At 34.5% G+C, this 17562-nt stretch overlaps 2 protein-coding genes across 2 annotated transcripts; both read right to left on the bottom strand.

The window, feature by feature from the left end:
- Window positions 1–857: 857 nt before the first annotated feature.
- Window positions 858–2189, bottom strand: LOC125848767 (probable carboxylesterase 15). Its single transcript, XM_049528693.1, has one exon. The coding sequence runs from the start codon at window positions 2093–2095 to the stop codon at window positions 1088–1090; it is 1008 nt and encodes a 335-aa protein (XP_049384650.1). The 5' UTR covers window positions 2096–2189; the 3' UTR covers window positions 858–1087.
- Window positions 2190–4550: 2361 nt separating this feature from the next.
- On the bottom strand, window positions 4551–15596 carry LOC125849488 (protein ANTI-SILENCING 1-like). The gene is made up of 15 exons (XM_049529576.1): window positions 15457–15596; window positions 14497–14889; window positions 14238–14406; window positions 12574–12714; window positions 12385–12492; window positions 12155–12280; window positions 11994–12070; window positions 11543–11569; window positions 11262–11354; window positions 8995–9073; window positions 8804–8894; window positions 5600–5708; window positions 5392–5508; window positions 5214–5287; window positions 4551–4864 (listed from the first exon to the last, which is right to left on the bottom strand). Exons 1-14 carry the CDS (start codon window positions 15523–15525, stop codon window positions 5222–5224), a joined length of 1665 nt encoding a protein of 554 aa, XP_049385533.1. The 5' UTR covers window positions 15526–15596; the 3' UTR covers window positions 4551–4864; window positions 5214–5221.
- Window positions 15597–17562: the final 1966 nt, after the last annotated feature.

The raw sequence follows: 17562 nt of genomic DNA, 5'->3' as shown, positions 1-17562 counted from the left end.
AGATTTTTTTTCAAATAGATTGAGATTGATCCAATTTAAATTATCTTGAGTTCAACCCTTAAAATTCTGAATAGGTTAGACAAACTACCTACATTTATTGATCCAATTTAAATTATCTTGAGTTCAACCCTTAAAATTCTGAATAGGTTAGACAAACTACCTACATTTAGGCTTAAGCTTATTTAAGACGGTCCTATTTTGTCAATCAAGTTGCAAGTTTATTTGACTTTGTTTGAAAGACTTTTTGAACTTTTCTATTAAAAAGCACATAAAACACAGCGTTGAAATTGTAGTGAAATTTACTCAAGTCCTTGAGGAAACTTCTTTGACATTATTATACTCATGAATAGAAAAATGTAAATAATATTTACGTGGTACTTACTTTGAAATTGTTAGCACTTTTACATCTTGATGTTAATCCGTTTCTCACGTAAAATTGGCATTTCATGTAACATCTTAAGTTAATATATATGTGGCCAAAATCTCTTCTTTTTTTTTCCTGTTAACGGAAAAGCAAAAGCTTTCGAAATATAGCAATATTTTTCTTTCAAAAGTATTACATATCGAGAGTGGAGTTACTCCAATTATTGTCTATACTATTACATTATGGTAAAATTTCTTAATGATAAAATAGAAAACACTTCTCAAAAGTTATATATGAAGTGCATATTGTTTTAAAGAATAGAAGGGTTATTCTCCGTTATTATATAATGTCACACATCAACAATTTGAACAACAAACATTTTTAAAAAAGTACTCCTAGTATACTATACGAGATAAACATAACCTACTAAATAAAGGTATGGTAAAAAACAAAAATCAAATTATTAAATAATAAGTTAACTCAAAATGAGAAGAAAAATATTAAGACAACGATGTAATCCAACCAAATTGGTTATTACACAAAATGAGATTTTTGAACATTACATATCTTATTAATTTAAAGACACTGACAATCAAAACAAACATAAATATTTAAAATAACAATACGATATGATCATCTCAGATATTCAGCATGCAAAATTCTCCTTAATTGCCATGCTTATTTGCACCCATAACCTAATAAGTATATATCTTTCTCTTTTAACTAGTGCTTGTTGATGAACTCTGCAATGGCTTCAAAAAGCTTCTCAGTTGCAGAACCAGTAACAGGGTCCATATCAACAGCAATTTTGTTCAGGTAAAAACTGTGTCCCACGCCATTGTTTATCAACAGTTCAACATCTTTTTTCCCATTTTTCAATGATTCGTAAAATTCCATTTCAGTGTCTTTTATCAGATCCTTCTCCGCCACACAGTACAAATAAGGCGGCAATTTAAGCTCCTCCACCGCCGGCGCAGCATCACCCATCGGACAACTGATCGGGTGATCCTTCGTGCTACCAATCGGTAAAGCCAGTTCCATAAATTTATCCACCATATCTAAGGTTAGAAAGGGGGTTTGTTCCTGTTCTAGCTCCGATTTACTTCGCTGGGACCGCATGAAGCCTGGATGGATCGGAATTGCGCCAGCGAGCCTCATCGGAGATAAGTCTTCTTCTCCGGCTCTGGCGGCGACTTGATGGACGATGTTGCCGCCGGAGCTGTCTCCGATGAGGAATACGCGGTTGAAATCGGCGTATTCATTGAGCCAGGGCTCGTGACCTTGCTTCCGGGAAACGTCACGGAGCCAGAGAAGGCCGGCGAAGCCGGCATCACAGGCGGCAGGGAGGCGGTGCTCCGGCGCCAGAGGGAGGAAGACGGAGACAATAATAGCGTTTGCCACACGCGCTAAGCGAGTGTAGACAGCATAGTACATGTACCAATCAGCTTGGCTGATGCAAAAACCGCCGCCGTGGAAGTGAAGAATGACGGGAAGCTTATCAACCGAACTATCATTACGTTCAGGTAAGTAGATACGGAAACGACTACCGGAGTTCTCCCCGGCGACTACATCTTTGACGGCAACGCCGTCAATGAAGTCGTCATGCGGTGGAACTGGCTCAGCCATGAACTTGACTTCGGGTGGACCGGTCCATGTCCGGTCTACTGAACCGTCGTCAAAAACTGTAAGCCAACCGGAAACTACATCTTTAACTCGCTTATCATGAACCATTTTAGGAATTTTTAATAAGTGGAAAAGGAAGTTTTATTTTTTCTTGGGTACACTATTAATTTGCATGAATATGGGTGTATTTATAATAGTGAAAAAAAGGGTAGGTGTTGAAAGGAAGATACAAAGAGTTTTACAAAAAATTGGAGTTTAGATAGTGGGAAGAGTAATGGCATTTACACATCATTTTCTACACAATTTCATAAATGGGTCATTCCACTTTTAGATTTTCGTCCACATTTACAAATTGGAATATAAGAAAGACTTGTTTGAGATCCAAACGAGAGTTATTCAACCATACTTGTTTACTGTATTAAAATATACGTGTCAACTTTATGAAATTCATTGATAATTTTATATTTACTTCATAATTTATTCTTATCATTAATTATAGACATTTTCCTATTACATTTTTCAAGATACTTTATTTATTATATTCAAAAGGTGATATAGTAAAATTATCCTTCTATTTATAGTTTCTTAAGGGGTATGTGATGTGTCAAGTCATAATGGATAAATTAGATAATAAAGAAAAATATTCTAAAAAAATCATAAGTTTTTTTATATGATTTTAATCAATTAACCTATATATGAAGATCAATAGAAATGAAAGTATAAAAGCTACTATAAAAAAATGGAAAAATTTATTTTCCGTCAAGAAAACATTTTTAAGTAAGACAGAAATGTTAGTGCAAACCCTTACCAAACTTTGACCAGAGTCATTTTAAAGAATACGGGGAGTTTAAAGTTTTCTAAAAGTGCAAATATTCGATGGAAAATACGTTTGACCTACAAAAGTTTACCCATGAACGCAAGCTGATTTATTATGCCTCGCTTATTAATTACTTGTCTACTTTTAAATTGATATATTTTATCCGTTCTTATTTATATGTCATCATTTTAGATTTCACGCGCATCAAGTAATTAAGTAAGTTTATTATTCTATTCTTATTTTATTTTTTTTGAAGTCAAGTTCTCAATCAATAGATATGAATTAATTTATTTTGATTAATAATTAGATCAATGAATATGAATTATTTATTTAGTTTTTTTATGTTAGTCAAATGCATATTCTCAAGGCTAATAACTCATAAGGGTAAAATAGGGAGAATATTGTAAATTATGCATTAATTTTATGAAATGATAAAAAGGAACTATTTTATCCTGTGAATTGTGAAGTGGATGAATTAAAAATCTAAGACTTTCAAGAAGTTTTTCTACCCTTGTCAAAATTAATTAATTGAGAATATAATAGATAAAAAAAAATTGTTCTTTCTTGATTTGTCAAAATGAACCGTTAAAAAGGTATAATTAAAAAAAAAAATTGGACAGATAATTAGGGACTGAGAAAGTATTAGATGTCATTCACTTCAACTAATTTGATATTACTCCTACTTTCTTTTATTTTAATTTGTTTATCTTAATTAATATTTGAACAATCAATGAATATTTTTTTATCATAATTTTTGAAAAGATTTAGAATTATTAAACTATTGTAAGTTATACGTAGTAAATTCTTTTATAATTTATAAAATATATAAATTTTATTTCAGAAAATTAAAAAATTAACGTCAAACATTAATTGATTTGTCCTTCATAGTCTGAATCTAAGTCAAATAAATTGGAACTGTCCACATATATGAGTTATGAATAACGTTGGATTTGAAAAAGGGGAAAAACAGTAAACTGGTTGTTATGATGTTGTGAACTGGGAAGAAAGTCTTTAGCTTCTTTTCTTTTTTCGGTTATTTATTTAAAAGCTGATAACACATTGAAGGAGATAAAGGTAATTTCACCGACGGGTAGTCTGCCTGCACATCACATTTTGCAACATTTTCACATACACCCAAATGTCTATTACATATTCACATAAATTATGTCACCCTATTTAGTTGTACCCATGAGCATCAATTGAAACATACCTAAAATATTACAACTTATGGGGGCTAATGCATATAGTAAAATGAGGTGTTATATTTTAAATAGTTAACCATCTACATAAGTAGACACTTAACAATATGTGCATAATAGGAACACTCTACATGTCCACATACTCTATCAGAATATGTTATAGTTCGAGTGTCTAAAAAAAGTTCACTATCAAGTTTAAGAGATTATTGATGTATTCATCCTATTAGTAGTGCAAAAACTAATTAATATATGATTTAATTATTCCAACTTCTACCTTTCACAAAATTATTTACAAATTGACCCATAATTTACTCATGTTTTCTTGTAGAATTGTAAAATGATAACCGAACACCAAAGTTTATATCAAACAACTAAAGAGCTAAACATGATATAAGCTACGCTAACTTTTTTAATGTATGAATAACTTCCTTCCTAACAAGCAACAAAACAACCAATGAGAAAAATGATCAAAACTATCCCTCAAGTTTAAGGGTTTGTTTAACTTTGTCCCTGTAATATCACAATGAACATAAATAGCCCTTTTTAAGTTGGCAAAACAAGGACACTCTTGGTGCACCAAAAGGAAGTTTGTAAAATTTTACCTAATGGATTTAATGATGACCTTAAATCAAGGGTTGTTCATCAGAAGGGCTATTTGACTAATCCTATAGTTATCTGCCTACAGCTCTGGAAGTCACACCAACACAGTGAACTACACAAGATGCATTGTTTGTGCTGCACAAAAAGTTGCCTTCTATCATTAGACAAACAAAATCTCTGTAATAAGGCGCAACCCCATATCCAGAATGGGTCCACACATCTGTATGCTTCTTGGACACGAGAAAACCAACAAAACGAGACCTGTGTAAAAGAAATTAATATCAATCTAGGTGAAACTTGACAATAATACAAGGACAAGAAAAAGGATAATACATAAACGTGTCTTTTAACTTGGTCTTAGCTGACATATATGCTCTCCAACTTTGGGTGTACACAAGTAGGAAATTAAACTTGTATAAAGTGGAACAAGTAAACACATGTGTCCTACATAGAATTCATGTCCTGCGTGTATTATTCCATGTAGGATGCGTGTGGTTATTTGTTCAACTCTATAAATTTAAGTATCTACTTGTGCACAACCAAAATTAGAGGGTCTAGATATCAACTGAGGCTTTAGTTAAAGAACACTAAAAAAGTGGATTAAACTTACGTTAGATCCTATACAGAGTTCTTAATAGGGTTCTTCAACTTGCTATTAAGCTGTTCAATTTCTGCTGCTTGTTCCTTGCAACAAGAAAATCATAAGACTTAGAAAGGACAGGCGGAAAACAGCAACAATCTGGAGAGGGTAAAAAAGGAATGACGGGGAATAAACACTTCATAATCACCTGACGTAAAGCTTTCCACCACAGGCTTGATTGTTCCTGTAGTACACGCCATTCAACCGCCAACTCATGTTCTATTGTGTTACTCTGGGCATAGTGAGATGTTGATACTGCTTTTCTCTTTACAAGAAAGAAATTGGAATATGAAAATTGGATCATCAAATAGCAAATTAAGGGAGAGGAGGTTATTTGTGTGCAGTCAAATGCGTACCATTTCTTCTCCTAGCTTTTGAAATTTGAGTTTTCCAATGGACAGATGGCCAGGAAAGTCTTTACTTTTCACTTGGTCCTGTATAGTTCCCTTCCGAGCAACAACTGGCCTTAACAAGACATAAACAACAATATCATTATCTCCGTCATCTTAATTATTTCTCATATTTCATTCATCTTATTCCAATAAAATAGTAGTATTCACAAAAGTTCATCCAAGATAATGTCAAATAGAGATCACCGATAAGAATCCCAAGCCACTATCATGACTGAGATTTACATCATTTTTCTTTCCAGTAAGAAGCACAGACCACTATCATGAATGAGATTTACATCATTTTTCTTTCTCCCTCTATAGTGAGCAGATTTGGAGGGTTATTGGAAGGAAATAGAGTAGTATAGAAGAGATTCATGGTGCATCAAGCTAACTCAACGAAAGCTTGTTTGAAAAGGTATTCACCCTAATCATTTCTCTTTATGAAAAAAATCCAGTGACATGAGATGGTAGAGTATAAATAACATATATGACATCTACCATAATGACCATCAGGAGGAATTACATAGACAAAGCTGACAGTATTAATTATCAAAATTAACGGCTTCTCGATAATTCTCTAAAACAGAAAAGGTAATATCACACCATCATAATCAGTGTTTTCAAGGGTACGATGGGATTTTGTAGAAGAAATGCTAAATGGATATGGATTACCTCCAAAGTTCATACAGTTGGTTATGGTCCATGTCACAACAACCAAATTTTCAGTCAAGGTTAGTGGGGACACTCATGATTATTTTGAAGGCAAGAGGGGGCTGAGACAAGGGGATCCTATCTCTCCCCTACTATTTGCGCTAGTAATGGAGTACCTGTCTAGAACCACGACTCAAATGTGTAAGCTAACTGATTTTAGATTCCATCCCATGTGTAAGGGGCAACAGTTGACTCTCCTCATATTTGCTAATGACTTGATGATTTTCCGTAAAGGAAATGTGGTATCTGTACAAAGTTTTGTGGAGGCCTTACAACATTTCTCTAATACAACTGGACTAGTGGCTTAACATAGATGAATCTAGTCTGTTTATGGCTGGTGTAGATGACAATACTTAAGGGGAAATTCTCAACCTAACTGGTTTCACCTTGGGATCATTTCCAATAATGTACTTGGTCCTTCCTCTCTCCCAATAAGTGGAACAAATTGGAGTGTCACCAACTAAAGATGAAGATTACAGACAAGATCAGGGAGATCAGGGCTGTCTCCACAAGACACTTATCTTATGCTGGTAAGCTTCATGTTATTGATTCTATACTGTTCACCACTTCACCTTACATAATTTTTCAGGGGGCTGTATTAATATTTCCCCAATCGCATTAAAGGAGGTAGACAAGAAGTGTAGGGAGTTTCTTTGGTGGGATACTGATGAAAAGAAAAAACTATCACTTGTGGCTTGGGATAAGCTATGTCAACCAAAGAAGTATGAAGGTCTGAATTGTCGGATGTGGAATATGGCTGCATTGGGAAAACTTATATTTTTATATGGATGGTGATGAAGAAAAAAGATCTATTATGGGTAAAATGGGTGAATGGTATATATATGAAAGGAGGAGATGATTTCTGCTACTGGAAAAAGCTTCATAAACTGAAGCTGAAGATGACAAGCTGGTATAGAGATGATCATTATTTAACTGCTAACAGGAAATACTTTGTCTCTAAGGGGTACTGTGCTGCCACCTGCACCAAGAATGTATACTGCTGACTTAATATGGAGTAGAATTACAATGCACAAACATAGGTTTATATGTGATTAACTGGATCTTGGGAGGTTACGAACAAAGGATAGATAGCTAATGATGGGCATTCAGTGTGATAACCACATGTGTGTGATGTGTGAAGATATGTTAGAGAGAGGTTAGATATGTTTCAATACACAAAAAGAGGCAGGAAGTGTGCTTCTTGATTTAATACAGACAATTTGTAATTAGCTGGTTGATTTTGGAGGCCTACTGATTATTGGCAATCTTCCTAGAAGGGGGTCGAGATAATGGGTGCTCTTTAGGTGTAACTTTTTGATTGTTGGTATGGTAATATTTCACAGTTTACTACCAAAAAAAACTAAATCAGTATTTTCAAAGGCATTTTGTAGGCGATTCATGGGGCAAGCCATGGAGCTAGGAGGGCTATATCGCACAAGAACGGATTGGCAGAGGAAAACTATCGTGGGCCATAAGTTCTAACCTCCCGAGCATTAACTTAAGCGTAGGTTTCAATCTTCCGGATGTTCATTTGGGTGGTAAGTTCAGAGAACTTCCCAAACTTAAAATCAAAATTGCAAGTTCTCTTTATTACTTAAAACATTCAAAAGTTAGCTAATTGTAAATTCTCAAACTAAAAAGAAAAAACTCAAAAGTCAAAGTCTCCTCTTAATTGTTATCCCTAATTTCATATTTCTTTGTCATTTACAGAGCAACCAATCATTCTTTGGCTCTTCATCAGCAAAGTGCAAACTACAAAGCAAAAGATTTGTCTTCAAATGCTTGTGAATTCCTTTTTTATGCTTCAATTCCTTTTCTCTCTTTTATTCTTTTCAAGTTAGGTATTGATTTTGGAATTCATTTTGATATCACTCTAATTTAGATACTATTTTGGGAGGCTTTATTCTAAAACATGTTCTATTTGTGTTATAATAGGTATTTGTGATTTGTTTTCTGGTTTCAGGTTTTCAAACAATAACTTTATACTATTGTCATTTTTATTTTTTTGAACTATTAGGAACAATCATTTTACAACTCCAAGTAGATCACCACCGGGCTATAGCTGTGATGCATCTTTCATCTTTCACTCTTACATTCATACTTATACACTAATTTTATAATTTTCTACAATTTAATGTAATTTTACTTTTTGTTATTTATATACTTATTATATTAATTTATCAAAAACAAAAAATTAAATATTTATGGGGCTTACTCCTCACATCTCAAGGCTTACGTCTCGCCCCATGTTATACAAAACGCCTTGCTTCAAGCCCTGCCTTTTAAAACATTACCAACTAACTCATGTCATCAAGGACTTTGAAGATCATTACACCAAGCATAGTTTGTCAAAAAGGAATACTAACTAGCAAGGTGTATGTAAGAACAATATAAAAAAACATCTAATCAACAAGACAAACAAAGGGTGAGACAAAACTTGCCAAGCCGATCTAGTACCTTCCATCACCTAACATTAGGCACCTCCTTTTCAACTCAAAAATGGCGGTCTCTGCAGCCTCACTTGATTTGAAGATAAGAAATGCTTTTCCTGGTAGTGTTCATTTGAGAGAAAAAAACATCGAGTTCACTGAGAAAAATGTCAATAAATTTTACTTTAGGATTTTAGAAGAAGATACACGATGGCCTACCATTTAGGGGATTAGAGAAGGTGTTATGCTGCACCATTTTTGCACTAACCTTTTGCCTCAAGGCATGCTTAACAATATCCTAGAATATAGAGAATGAGAAACTCAAAAAGATTAATGAGACAAGCTCTTCGAGTATAAAACTAGGAGCAAAAACAACAAAGAATAATTCAAGAAGAAAACCCACCACAATATATATCAGAGGAAAAGTTTGTCTTGATATATCTATCTCTACCAAATAAAAGGACATAAGAATATATTTGAGGAGAGGCGTGAAAATTTTCTTGAATCAATCCGGATTCATGCCGGGATGCTCAACTATAGAAATCATTCATTTGGTAAGGAGGCTTGGTGGAGCAGTACATAGAGGACACACACATGGTGTTCATTAACCTAGAAAAGGCTTACGACAAAGTTCCAAGGAAGGTTCTATAGAGATACTTGGAGGCTAGAGGTGTACCTGTTGTTGACCATATAATAAAATAATAAAAAGTATGCTCTCTCTAACAGCTTAAACTTTTAGATGAGATGGTCACATACTTCAACACATGTGGAGTATATTAGGGAGATATAGGACATGTACAATGGAGCTAAGACCTCAGAGCACCTCCCATTTTTTATGAGGTTGCACCAGTGCTAAGCCCGTTTATACTTGCATTGGTGATGGAGGCATTGACGCAACAAATTCAAGGTGAAGTGTCATGGTGTATGTTATTTGCAGATAACATAGTTCTGATTGACGAGACTCACAACGAAACTAATGCTAAGCTGGAGATTTGGAGTTAGACCCTAGAGTCAAAAGGGATCAGATTGAGCACGATCAAGACAAATTACTTGGAGTGCAAGTTCAATGATGTAATGTATGACACAGATATGGAAGTGAGGCTCGACACTCGGGTCATCCAAAAGAGATAAAGTTTCAAGTGTCTAAGTCTATCATCCAAAAAAATGAAGAGATCAACAAGAATGTCATTCACTGCATTAGTGCAGGGCGAATGAAATGGAGGCTTACAAACGGAGTTTGTGTGATAAAAAGGTGACACCAAAACTTAAAGACAAGTTCTACAGAGTGGTAGTTAGACCAACTATATTGTATGGGGTGGAGTGTTGGCAGTCAAGAACTCTCATGTTCAAAAGTTGAAAGTTGCAGAAATGTGGATGCTACAATGGATGTGTGGGCAAACTAGGAGAGATAGGATTAAAAATGAGGATATCTGGGACAAGGTGGGAGTGGTTTCGGTGAAGGACAAAATACGGGAATCTAGATTGATATCGTTTGGACATGTGAAGAGGAGATGTCTAAATGCCCCAGTGCAAAGGTATGAGAGGTTGGCTATGGATGGTTTCAAGAGAGGTAGAGGTAGACCAAAGAAGTAGTGAGGAGAAGTGATTAGACAGGAAATTGAATGGCGGGCTAGGATCATTTCGCATTTAATGATGCTCAAAGGCTGAGATGAAGCCAGTAGGGTAAAAGTAATAGAAACGGCAGAGGCATCCAAAATTCTGGAAAACTTGCAAAATTTTCTCCTCTCTTTCCTCGACTCTCTTCTCTCTCTTTCTCTTCCTCCCTCTCTGATTCCTCTTCTCACTATAATCCTTTCTTCAACTTCTTTCTGCAGATCTGAGCTATCTATGGTGTTCCAACTTTCCATTTCTATGTCATTATAGTTTAGCTTAGCTCTAATCTCAATTTCAGATATATATGACAGAATTATCCAAGAAACACTTGCAATTTATTGTTTGTTTTCCTTGTTTAATTCTGCTATTTAAGTTCATAACATACCATCACCACTAATAGACTCACTAAAGATAGTGGCTTGAAGATGAGAATTAACATGGGTTAAGTAAACAAATTTATAGAACAATTCTGAAACTAGATACAATAACCTTGGTTAACCTAAGTTTACGTAAGGTTATTCAAAAGTTTGCTTGTGAAATTTTCAAGATGTATAGCAATAATTCAAAAGAGAAGTTTGTGTAAAATACAAGAAATGTTATTCATGTAAAACTTTTACTTTCATCAAAACACGAAGAAGAAAAGAGAAAGAAAAAGGGAAAACAAGTTTTTACCACATACATTTGAACTTACAAGAGCTTTAGAAACAATATTACCCGAAATAGAAATGGAAACATACACATGTCTACAAAATGAATTAACACAAGTTACACCTAATGACACAGTAATATTTCATTTTTCATTACTCAAAATTCAAATGGACAAAATAAAGCACATATTAAACTGAAATAGACTAAAAATTCATTCTATGTACCTCCACTTCCGTTGATGCATATGAAGGATCAAGATTCTCAAGTAACACAAGTGTACCTCGCTCTTGAGCGTCTTGGAGTCTATCATTCCATGGCTGGGCAGAACAAATTAATATATGTAAATCACAAAATATAGAGTAAATAACTGCTTCGAGGCTACAGCACATCATGTACATCTTCTACTTTTGCCTAAATAGTTGAAGCTTACATCACTTTCCCAACCAACTTAACTTCAAAAGAAAACACTTTGGAATAAATATAACAATGGAGATAGGAGACTAACCAGTTCCTTAAACCATGTGCTAGCACCCTGCAAGTTAAAAGATATCATATCAGAACTAAATTCAAAACAGGTTAAGAGGTCCCTTACAGTATCCAATCATTGATATCAGTTATCAACCTGAGGTTTAGTTATACAATAGATGGGGCCAGCAAACAGATACAAAAAAGAACAAATAATCAAGTTACAAGTTCAGTACACACAAAAAAAACCAGTGTACGTTCTCATCAAACAAGGATGCAATACATCAAAAATCCGGAACTAAAAAAGAAACAGTATGCCAGGTATGAGCACTCACAGATTTCAGATTATAGAGGGAAACCTCAATATTCAATTTTCATAGCACTGTTTACAAAACGAAAGGAGGAAAAAGTTTTCTATGTGAATCAAATCCTTCACAGGACCCTAATACTCCAAAAAAAAAAAAAAAGTTGGAAAAAGGAAAACGGAATACCTCCTTCACCCTTGTTGTTACTTCAATGACCTGACTTGTGGATTTCATGACCTTATGTTGGTCAAATGGTGTATTATCTGCAAGATCATATCCCCGATCAGACAACATTCATAATGATTTGTTCACTGTCTCTAAGAGAAAGTTACAGGTAAGAAAGAAACCTGATAAGTCTTGAAGCTTTCTCTTCTTCAATGCATTAGTAGACGGGGTACAATATGAATGTTTTACTTCAGTTCTGGCAACAGTCTTGTCCGTCTCAGAAACATTGCCCTGTCTGCCTTGTCTGCCTAAACTAATTGGGACTTTATTCAGTTCTGGAAATGATCAGATTAACAGTTAAGCTCAGATATGAATTTACAAGAATCAACCCATTATCTTTCCGAGTAATCACCTTTTTCTACCAGTTCCGTCACCTGACACTGTGAAATGGTAGTGCACTGGTCCGTTCTTGTGGAGGATTTAGTTTGCTTGACCAAAGTCACAGGTGGCAACGTCGACTCTGCAAGAGCCGAATTGAAAATAAACATGGGTTGTTGACATCACAACTAAGAATTTACCACACATGTCTACAAGTAGTTACGAGTGTTTCTTCCTGGTTGGTCATCTTTCAGCGTTGTTTTAATGGTTGCTCCTCCAAATGAATGTGGCTTGTCAAGACTTCCTTTTCCTCCATAATGAATAGGCTGCTTCAGATCTGTCACCTTATTAAAGAAGTGCTCCACTGCAGCAGGAATGAGGTAATGCCTCAAATCATTGATTTTCAGTATTTAAATGCATCAGAGTAAGAATGTAAAAACTGAAGAAGCAGATTTTACTGCAAACATATACTCAGAGGCTAGCTTTTCAATATAAAGCTTCATGCATACAAGAAAGCTAAGCAAAAAGAAATAGACATTTTGGTTCATCCCAAAGAAATTTACATCATACGCCTCACGTGTCTGGCGATGTGTGATACAATAAAAAGAGAACATGCCCACTTCGGTTAACACCAGCATCCTCCCTATACTGACAACTCACAAGTCACAGCAAACACTTAAATAGAATCATTGGAAGATGTTTCTTCTTTTCTTTAATAATAAGCAAGATTCTGAGGAGAATTTTACAAAACTTATTTTTGGATTAAAAGCTAAGCGAAATGCCAACATGAAACGTGAAATTATCATATACATGACTACATCTCTTTAGATATGTCCACCACTACAGTTCTTTGGTTAGTACTTTATCCAATGCATTCATTAAAACGGAGCGGTCAGCCATAATAAAGACTTCTAAGAAACTTATACCAATATATCCATCACTAGAGCTCCTTAAATTCAAGAACTGGGGCCATGACTTAAAAAGCAGTGAATGAAAGGTAAAAACTGAAAGAAACAAGACCTTGCTCTAAATTCCAAGAACGTTGAAGAAATACTGCACTAGAAGTCATAGAGCTTTGGAGAGTCCTACGAAACCCAACTCTCTAGATATGCATCAGATAAAAGGCAGCACTAATGGGTGAACAGGTGACAAAAAATACAGGCTGAAACCAAATGGCTATGAATGGGAATGCATGAATGAATGTGAAATTGTGAATAGCCATGAAAGTCCAACATCCATCTATTACTATTCTTCCGTTTCCCACCCCTATAGAATAAGCAACCTGAATGCTAGCAATATTGTCTTCAAATACCCCAATTTGACTAAAACACTAAGTGAAATAGTATATTAAGATGTTCTGCTATATATTGCACAAATTATCTAGTTCTGTCAATTATTCTTTTGTCCTATCAAAATAAAGAAGACATCAAGTGATGGAAATAACCTGAAACAAGAACGTGCATGGGCGAGAGCACAGAAAAACCAATAAGCGCCTAAGACAGTTAAATTAGAGCCCTACCCCTTTAAACAGCAATGTAGTGGGAAATTCTTTATGGTACTTTTATAACTTTATCCTTTTACTAATTTGATTTCTTCATTTAGAAAATGTCCTCGAATGTATTACATAATCCTAAGCAACTATAAAACCGAGGTTCCCAGAGAATGTATAAACTGTCTTCAAATAAGTTACACAAAAGTTTGAGAAGACAAAATTCTGAAAGATAGTATCATATGTTAAAGCAGTTCTAACGAAATAAACCAAATGTATGACACAGAAATCTGAGAAGCAGAAACCATTCAAGCATTTAACAAGCTGTTTCATCCAACCATAAAATGCATAACACTGTGGACTGAATGAAAATCAAGCAATAGAATTAGAGTCACTACCTTCAATTTGCGCTATTGAATTTGGAAATTTCTCAGATATCTCATGAGTGCCGACATCAAAGGTGCGATAAAATAAAAACTCAGCTGTTTCCAAATCTCTGTCTTTTGGCTGAGGGTTCCTCCTATCAATTGATATGCAGACAACATTGCATTTACCGGTGATGGCTTCCTGTAATAAAATCTCAAAGAGGTCAGACCATTACATCTAAAAACAGATAGATTAAAATTATACCTTAAAAAGGATTAGTGAAAGAATTACCACTGGATTGCAATTTGAAAGCCCTACACCTTCTCCTGAAGCCAACAGTAACTCATTGCCAAGCACCTTGATATTACCCAACCAATGAGTTAGCTCGGTGGGACGGAAAAACCATACCACCTTGACTATCCTTTTCCGTGTTTTCGTTTCCCACACCTTAACGATCTTACCAATGTCTGGCTCCTGTTCACCATGACGATACATGTAAACACAATCATATAAGTTGAATTCAACTCCAGCATAAGTGAATGACTTGTAAAATTGGACGTCCTTGTTATGGGCACCCTTTCCCTTCTTGGCACCCCAACTAAATTCGGGACTATCTTCTTCCGCTGCTTCTTGAAGGGGGAACATTTGATACTTATCACAATGTGATGTTAATCTTTCAAAGATCTGGAATGGAAATACATATTCCTGTCATTGACAACTAACAACCATCTAAAAAAGTAGATGTGCACATTACAACAATTACTAAAAGCATAATAATTATGCAAAAGCCCCAAAATTCATAGAGAATTTGAAGAAAGCAGAAACCCACTCATTGAGACCTCGCTTTAGAAGAAGGAAAACAAAGAAAGCAAGCAAAGGTAAGACTCCAAAAAAACAAGTCATTCAAAAAACAAAATGTTCTATGTTCCCTCTTAAGTATCATTTTCAGTTTGAAGTGGAGATTCAATAATTGAACATATAACAAGACTCAAAGAGTATCTTAGCACATTATATAGAACTTGGTTTTTCTTAGAAACGAAGATGGAGCATCGCGATGAATGGAGTATCTCATTCCAGAAAACATACCATAAGAGGATTACTAGATCTACATGGAAAGAGAGAAATGCAAGATGTTTTGAAGAGAAACTAGAAACTGTACAGTAAATTAAATACTCATGCTTATGGATTTTTGATGCAACCTACAAGATGTTAAAGATGATTAGAATAGCATGATTGAATTCATAAACTCACCGCAGGACTAGAATCGTGTATAGATTGAACCATTTCCTTCTGTTTTTCTTGCAGAAATGTTCCGATCATTGAAATTCTCTGGTACCAACTTAGTACAAGATTTGTTTTATTAATGTACACAATACTTTACCAGTCTCAAAAAAGGAGTTCCATGATTGTAGAATGATGACAAGTATCTGCTGTTTTCCAAAATAAATATTTAAACAAAAAAGACATATATGAATTATGCAATATATGCAAGCTCCTACACTGTAATTTACATGGGATTACAGTGTTGAAATCAGTGTTGTCAAAGGCACGTTTAAAGCACACGTAAGCCCTAAAGCGAGGCTCAAAACATGTTCGGCGCTTTGCCTCGGTTATTGCGTGTTTGAATGTCGTCATCAAGGCTCTAAGCATCTCCCGAAGTGACGACACTAATCAATTGATATCTTATTTTATCATTAAAAAAATCAAATGCATTGTCCATACATTTGTGATTCATACTTATACGTATTAGCCTTGGACTAAACATATATAGTTGTATTTATTCTTCACTTGTGTTTTTTTCATTAAAACCCAGCTCACACTTTATTTGTGCTTTGCGCTTAGAGTGACCTTAGATTTTTTTTGCACTTTTGATAACACTGGCTTAAATGTGGACAATTTAGATATCTAGACATTATATTCCAAAAGAACAGTATGATAGATGCAACAGATAGAATTAAAAATAGGAAGATTGAAATGGAGGAGAGCTATGAGAATGCAATGCAAAGGAGAATACCCACCAAAATAAAAGTCAAATTCAATAGTCCATCAATGCCATGAGAAAGTAAATTTTATGCCTCTAAAGTCCAACATATCCACGAGATGAACAAAATATAAATCACACAAATTTCTAATCACTTACCGAAAAAACACTTCACAAGTTCACCCAAATACACAAAAGATCAACAAAATCACAGTATAAACTATAAAAACCAAGAACATATACAAAATTCAACCAGAAAAGAAAGAAAAAGAATAATGTACTTGCAATCCAACAAAAGGAAAAAGAGATAGACAAATGCAATCAAAGTAAGATGACCAAAACACAAAACCCAAAAAGTCCCTGTACACCATTCGTCTATTTCGAAACATTAAAACCCATAGAGTACATAGTTTTTTCCGTCTATTTGAAGTTGTAGAACGATTAACGATACATCCATACACAGTAATGATCAAAAACCAATGATCCAAACCCTATGAACCAACATATTCCATACACACCTGAAGAAAAAACAAGTTACCGAGAGAGAAGGGAAAGGGAAACAGAGCAAGTACTGTAAACTGTATAGTGTGCACTGAAAAGTACGCAGACAAATAAAAACTGTATGACTGAAAAAAATTATCAATAAACTCCATAAAAATCCTAAAACACTATAAAACATTTTTTTAGGTTCAGCCCTTCCCTGAACTTCATAGCGAGAGCATAGTATACCATACTAGTTTATAACATTTTCTCGAAAACATACTAGAAGCTTCTAGAATACAATCGCTCATAAAAACAACGTGAACAACGGAATGTAAACACAAATTAGGAGTGTTGATTCAAACCTGAGCTGGATTTGTTTGTATGAATGGAGATACAAATACAACAAAAACAAAAAGCAGAGACGGTTACTGGAGTAGCGTATCGTCTTCTCTGTACAGTACTTTTTTTTGCAGAAAAAATGTGACAACTCTGCTAATATGGTGAGCTGCAACCTTTTTACTATAAATAATACTCTACTATAGTAGTAGTATTAACACTAATTTCTTCTCAATGGTCTTGGAATTCGCATTAAAAATCATAGAGGATTAAAGCGGTAATTACGTGGAGGAGTTCTGATTAACATTTGGCACCACTCTCTCTATTTTCAATCCCATTAATAGATCATGCACACAACACCATGTGCTCCCTTAATTAAGTAGTGTACTCTTTCTAGTCAATTTTATTCTCATTATTAATTATTTTGAATAATTGCAATAAATAATTTAAATGTGATATCTTTTATTTAAAAATTAATAAATAACATATTATATTAATAAGATATTTTTTTAAAATTATATAATACTACTAATAATAACGATTGTGGATATCGATTT

This window comes from Solanum stenotomum, chromosome 12, assembly GCF_019186545.1.
Source record: "Solanum stenotomum isolate F172 chromosome 12, ASM1918654v1, whole genome shotgun sequence".
In the NCBI taxonomy this organism is placed as follows: domain Eukaryota; kingdom Viridiplantae; phylum Streptophyta; class Magnoliopsida; order Solanales; family Solanaceae; genus Solanum; species Solanum stenotomum.
This window is presented reverse-complemented; position numbering and strand designations above follow the sequence as displayed.

What these genes read in the sequence shown, in the direction of transcription:
- LOC125848767 (XM_049528693.1), bottom strand. Translation starts at nt 2,095, where the DNA reads ATGGTTCATGATAAGCGAGTTAAAGATGTAGTTTCCGGTTGGCTTACA.
- LOC125849488 (XM_049529576.1), bottom strand. Translation starts at nt 15,525, where the DNA reads ATGATCGGAACATTTCTGCAAGAAAAACAGAAGGAAATGGTTCAATCT. An exon ending in TTTCAAATTGCAATCCAGTG is followed by an intron (nt 14,407 to 14,496) that starts GTAATTCTTTCA and finishes ATTTTATTACAG; the next exon opens with GAAGCCATCACCGGTAAATG. An exon ending in CCAACCAGGAAGAAACACTC is followed by an intron (nt 12,493 to 12,573) that starts GTAACTACTTGT and finishes CGGCTCTTGCAG; the next exon opens with AGTCGACGTTGCCACCTGTG.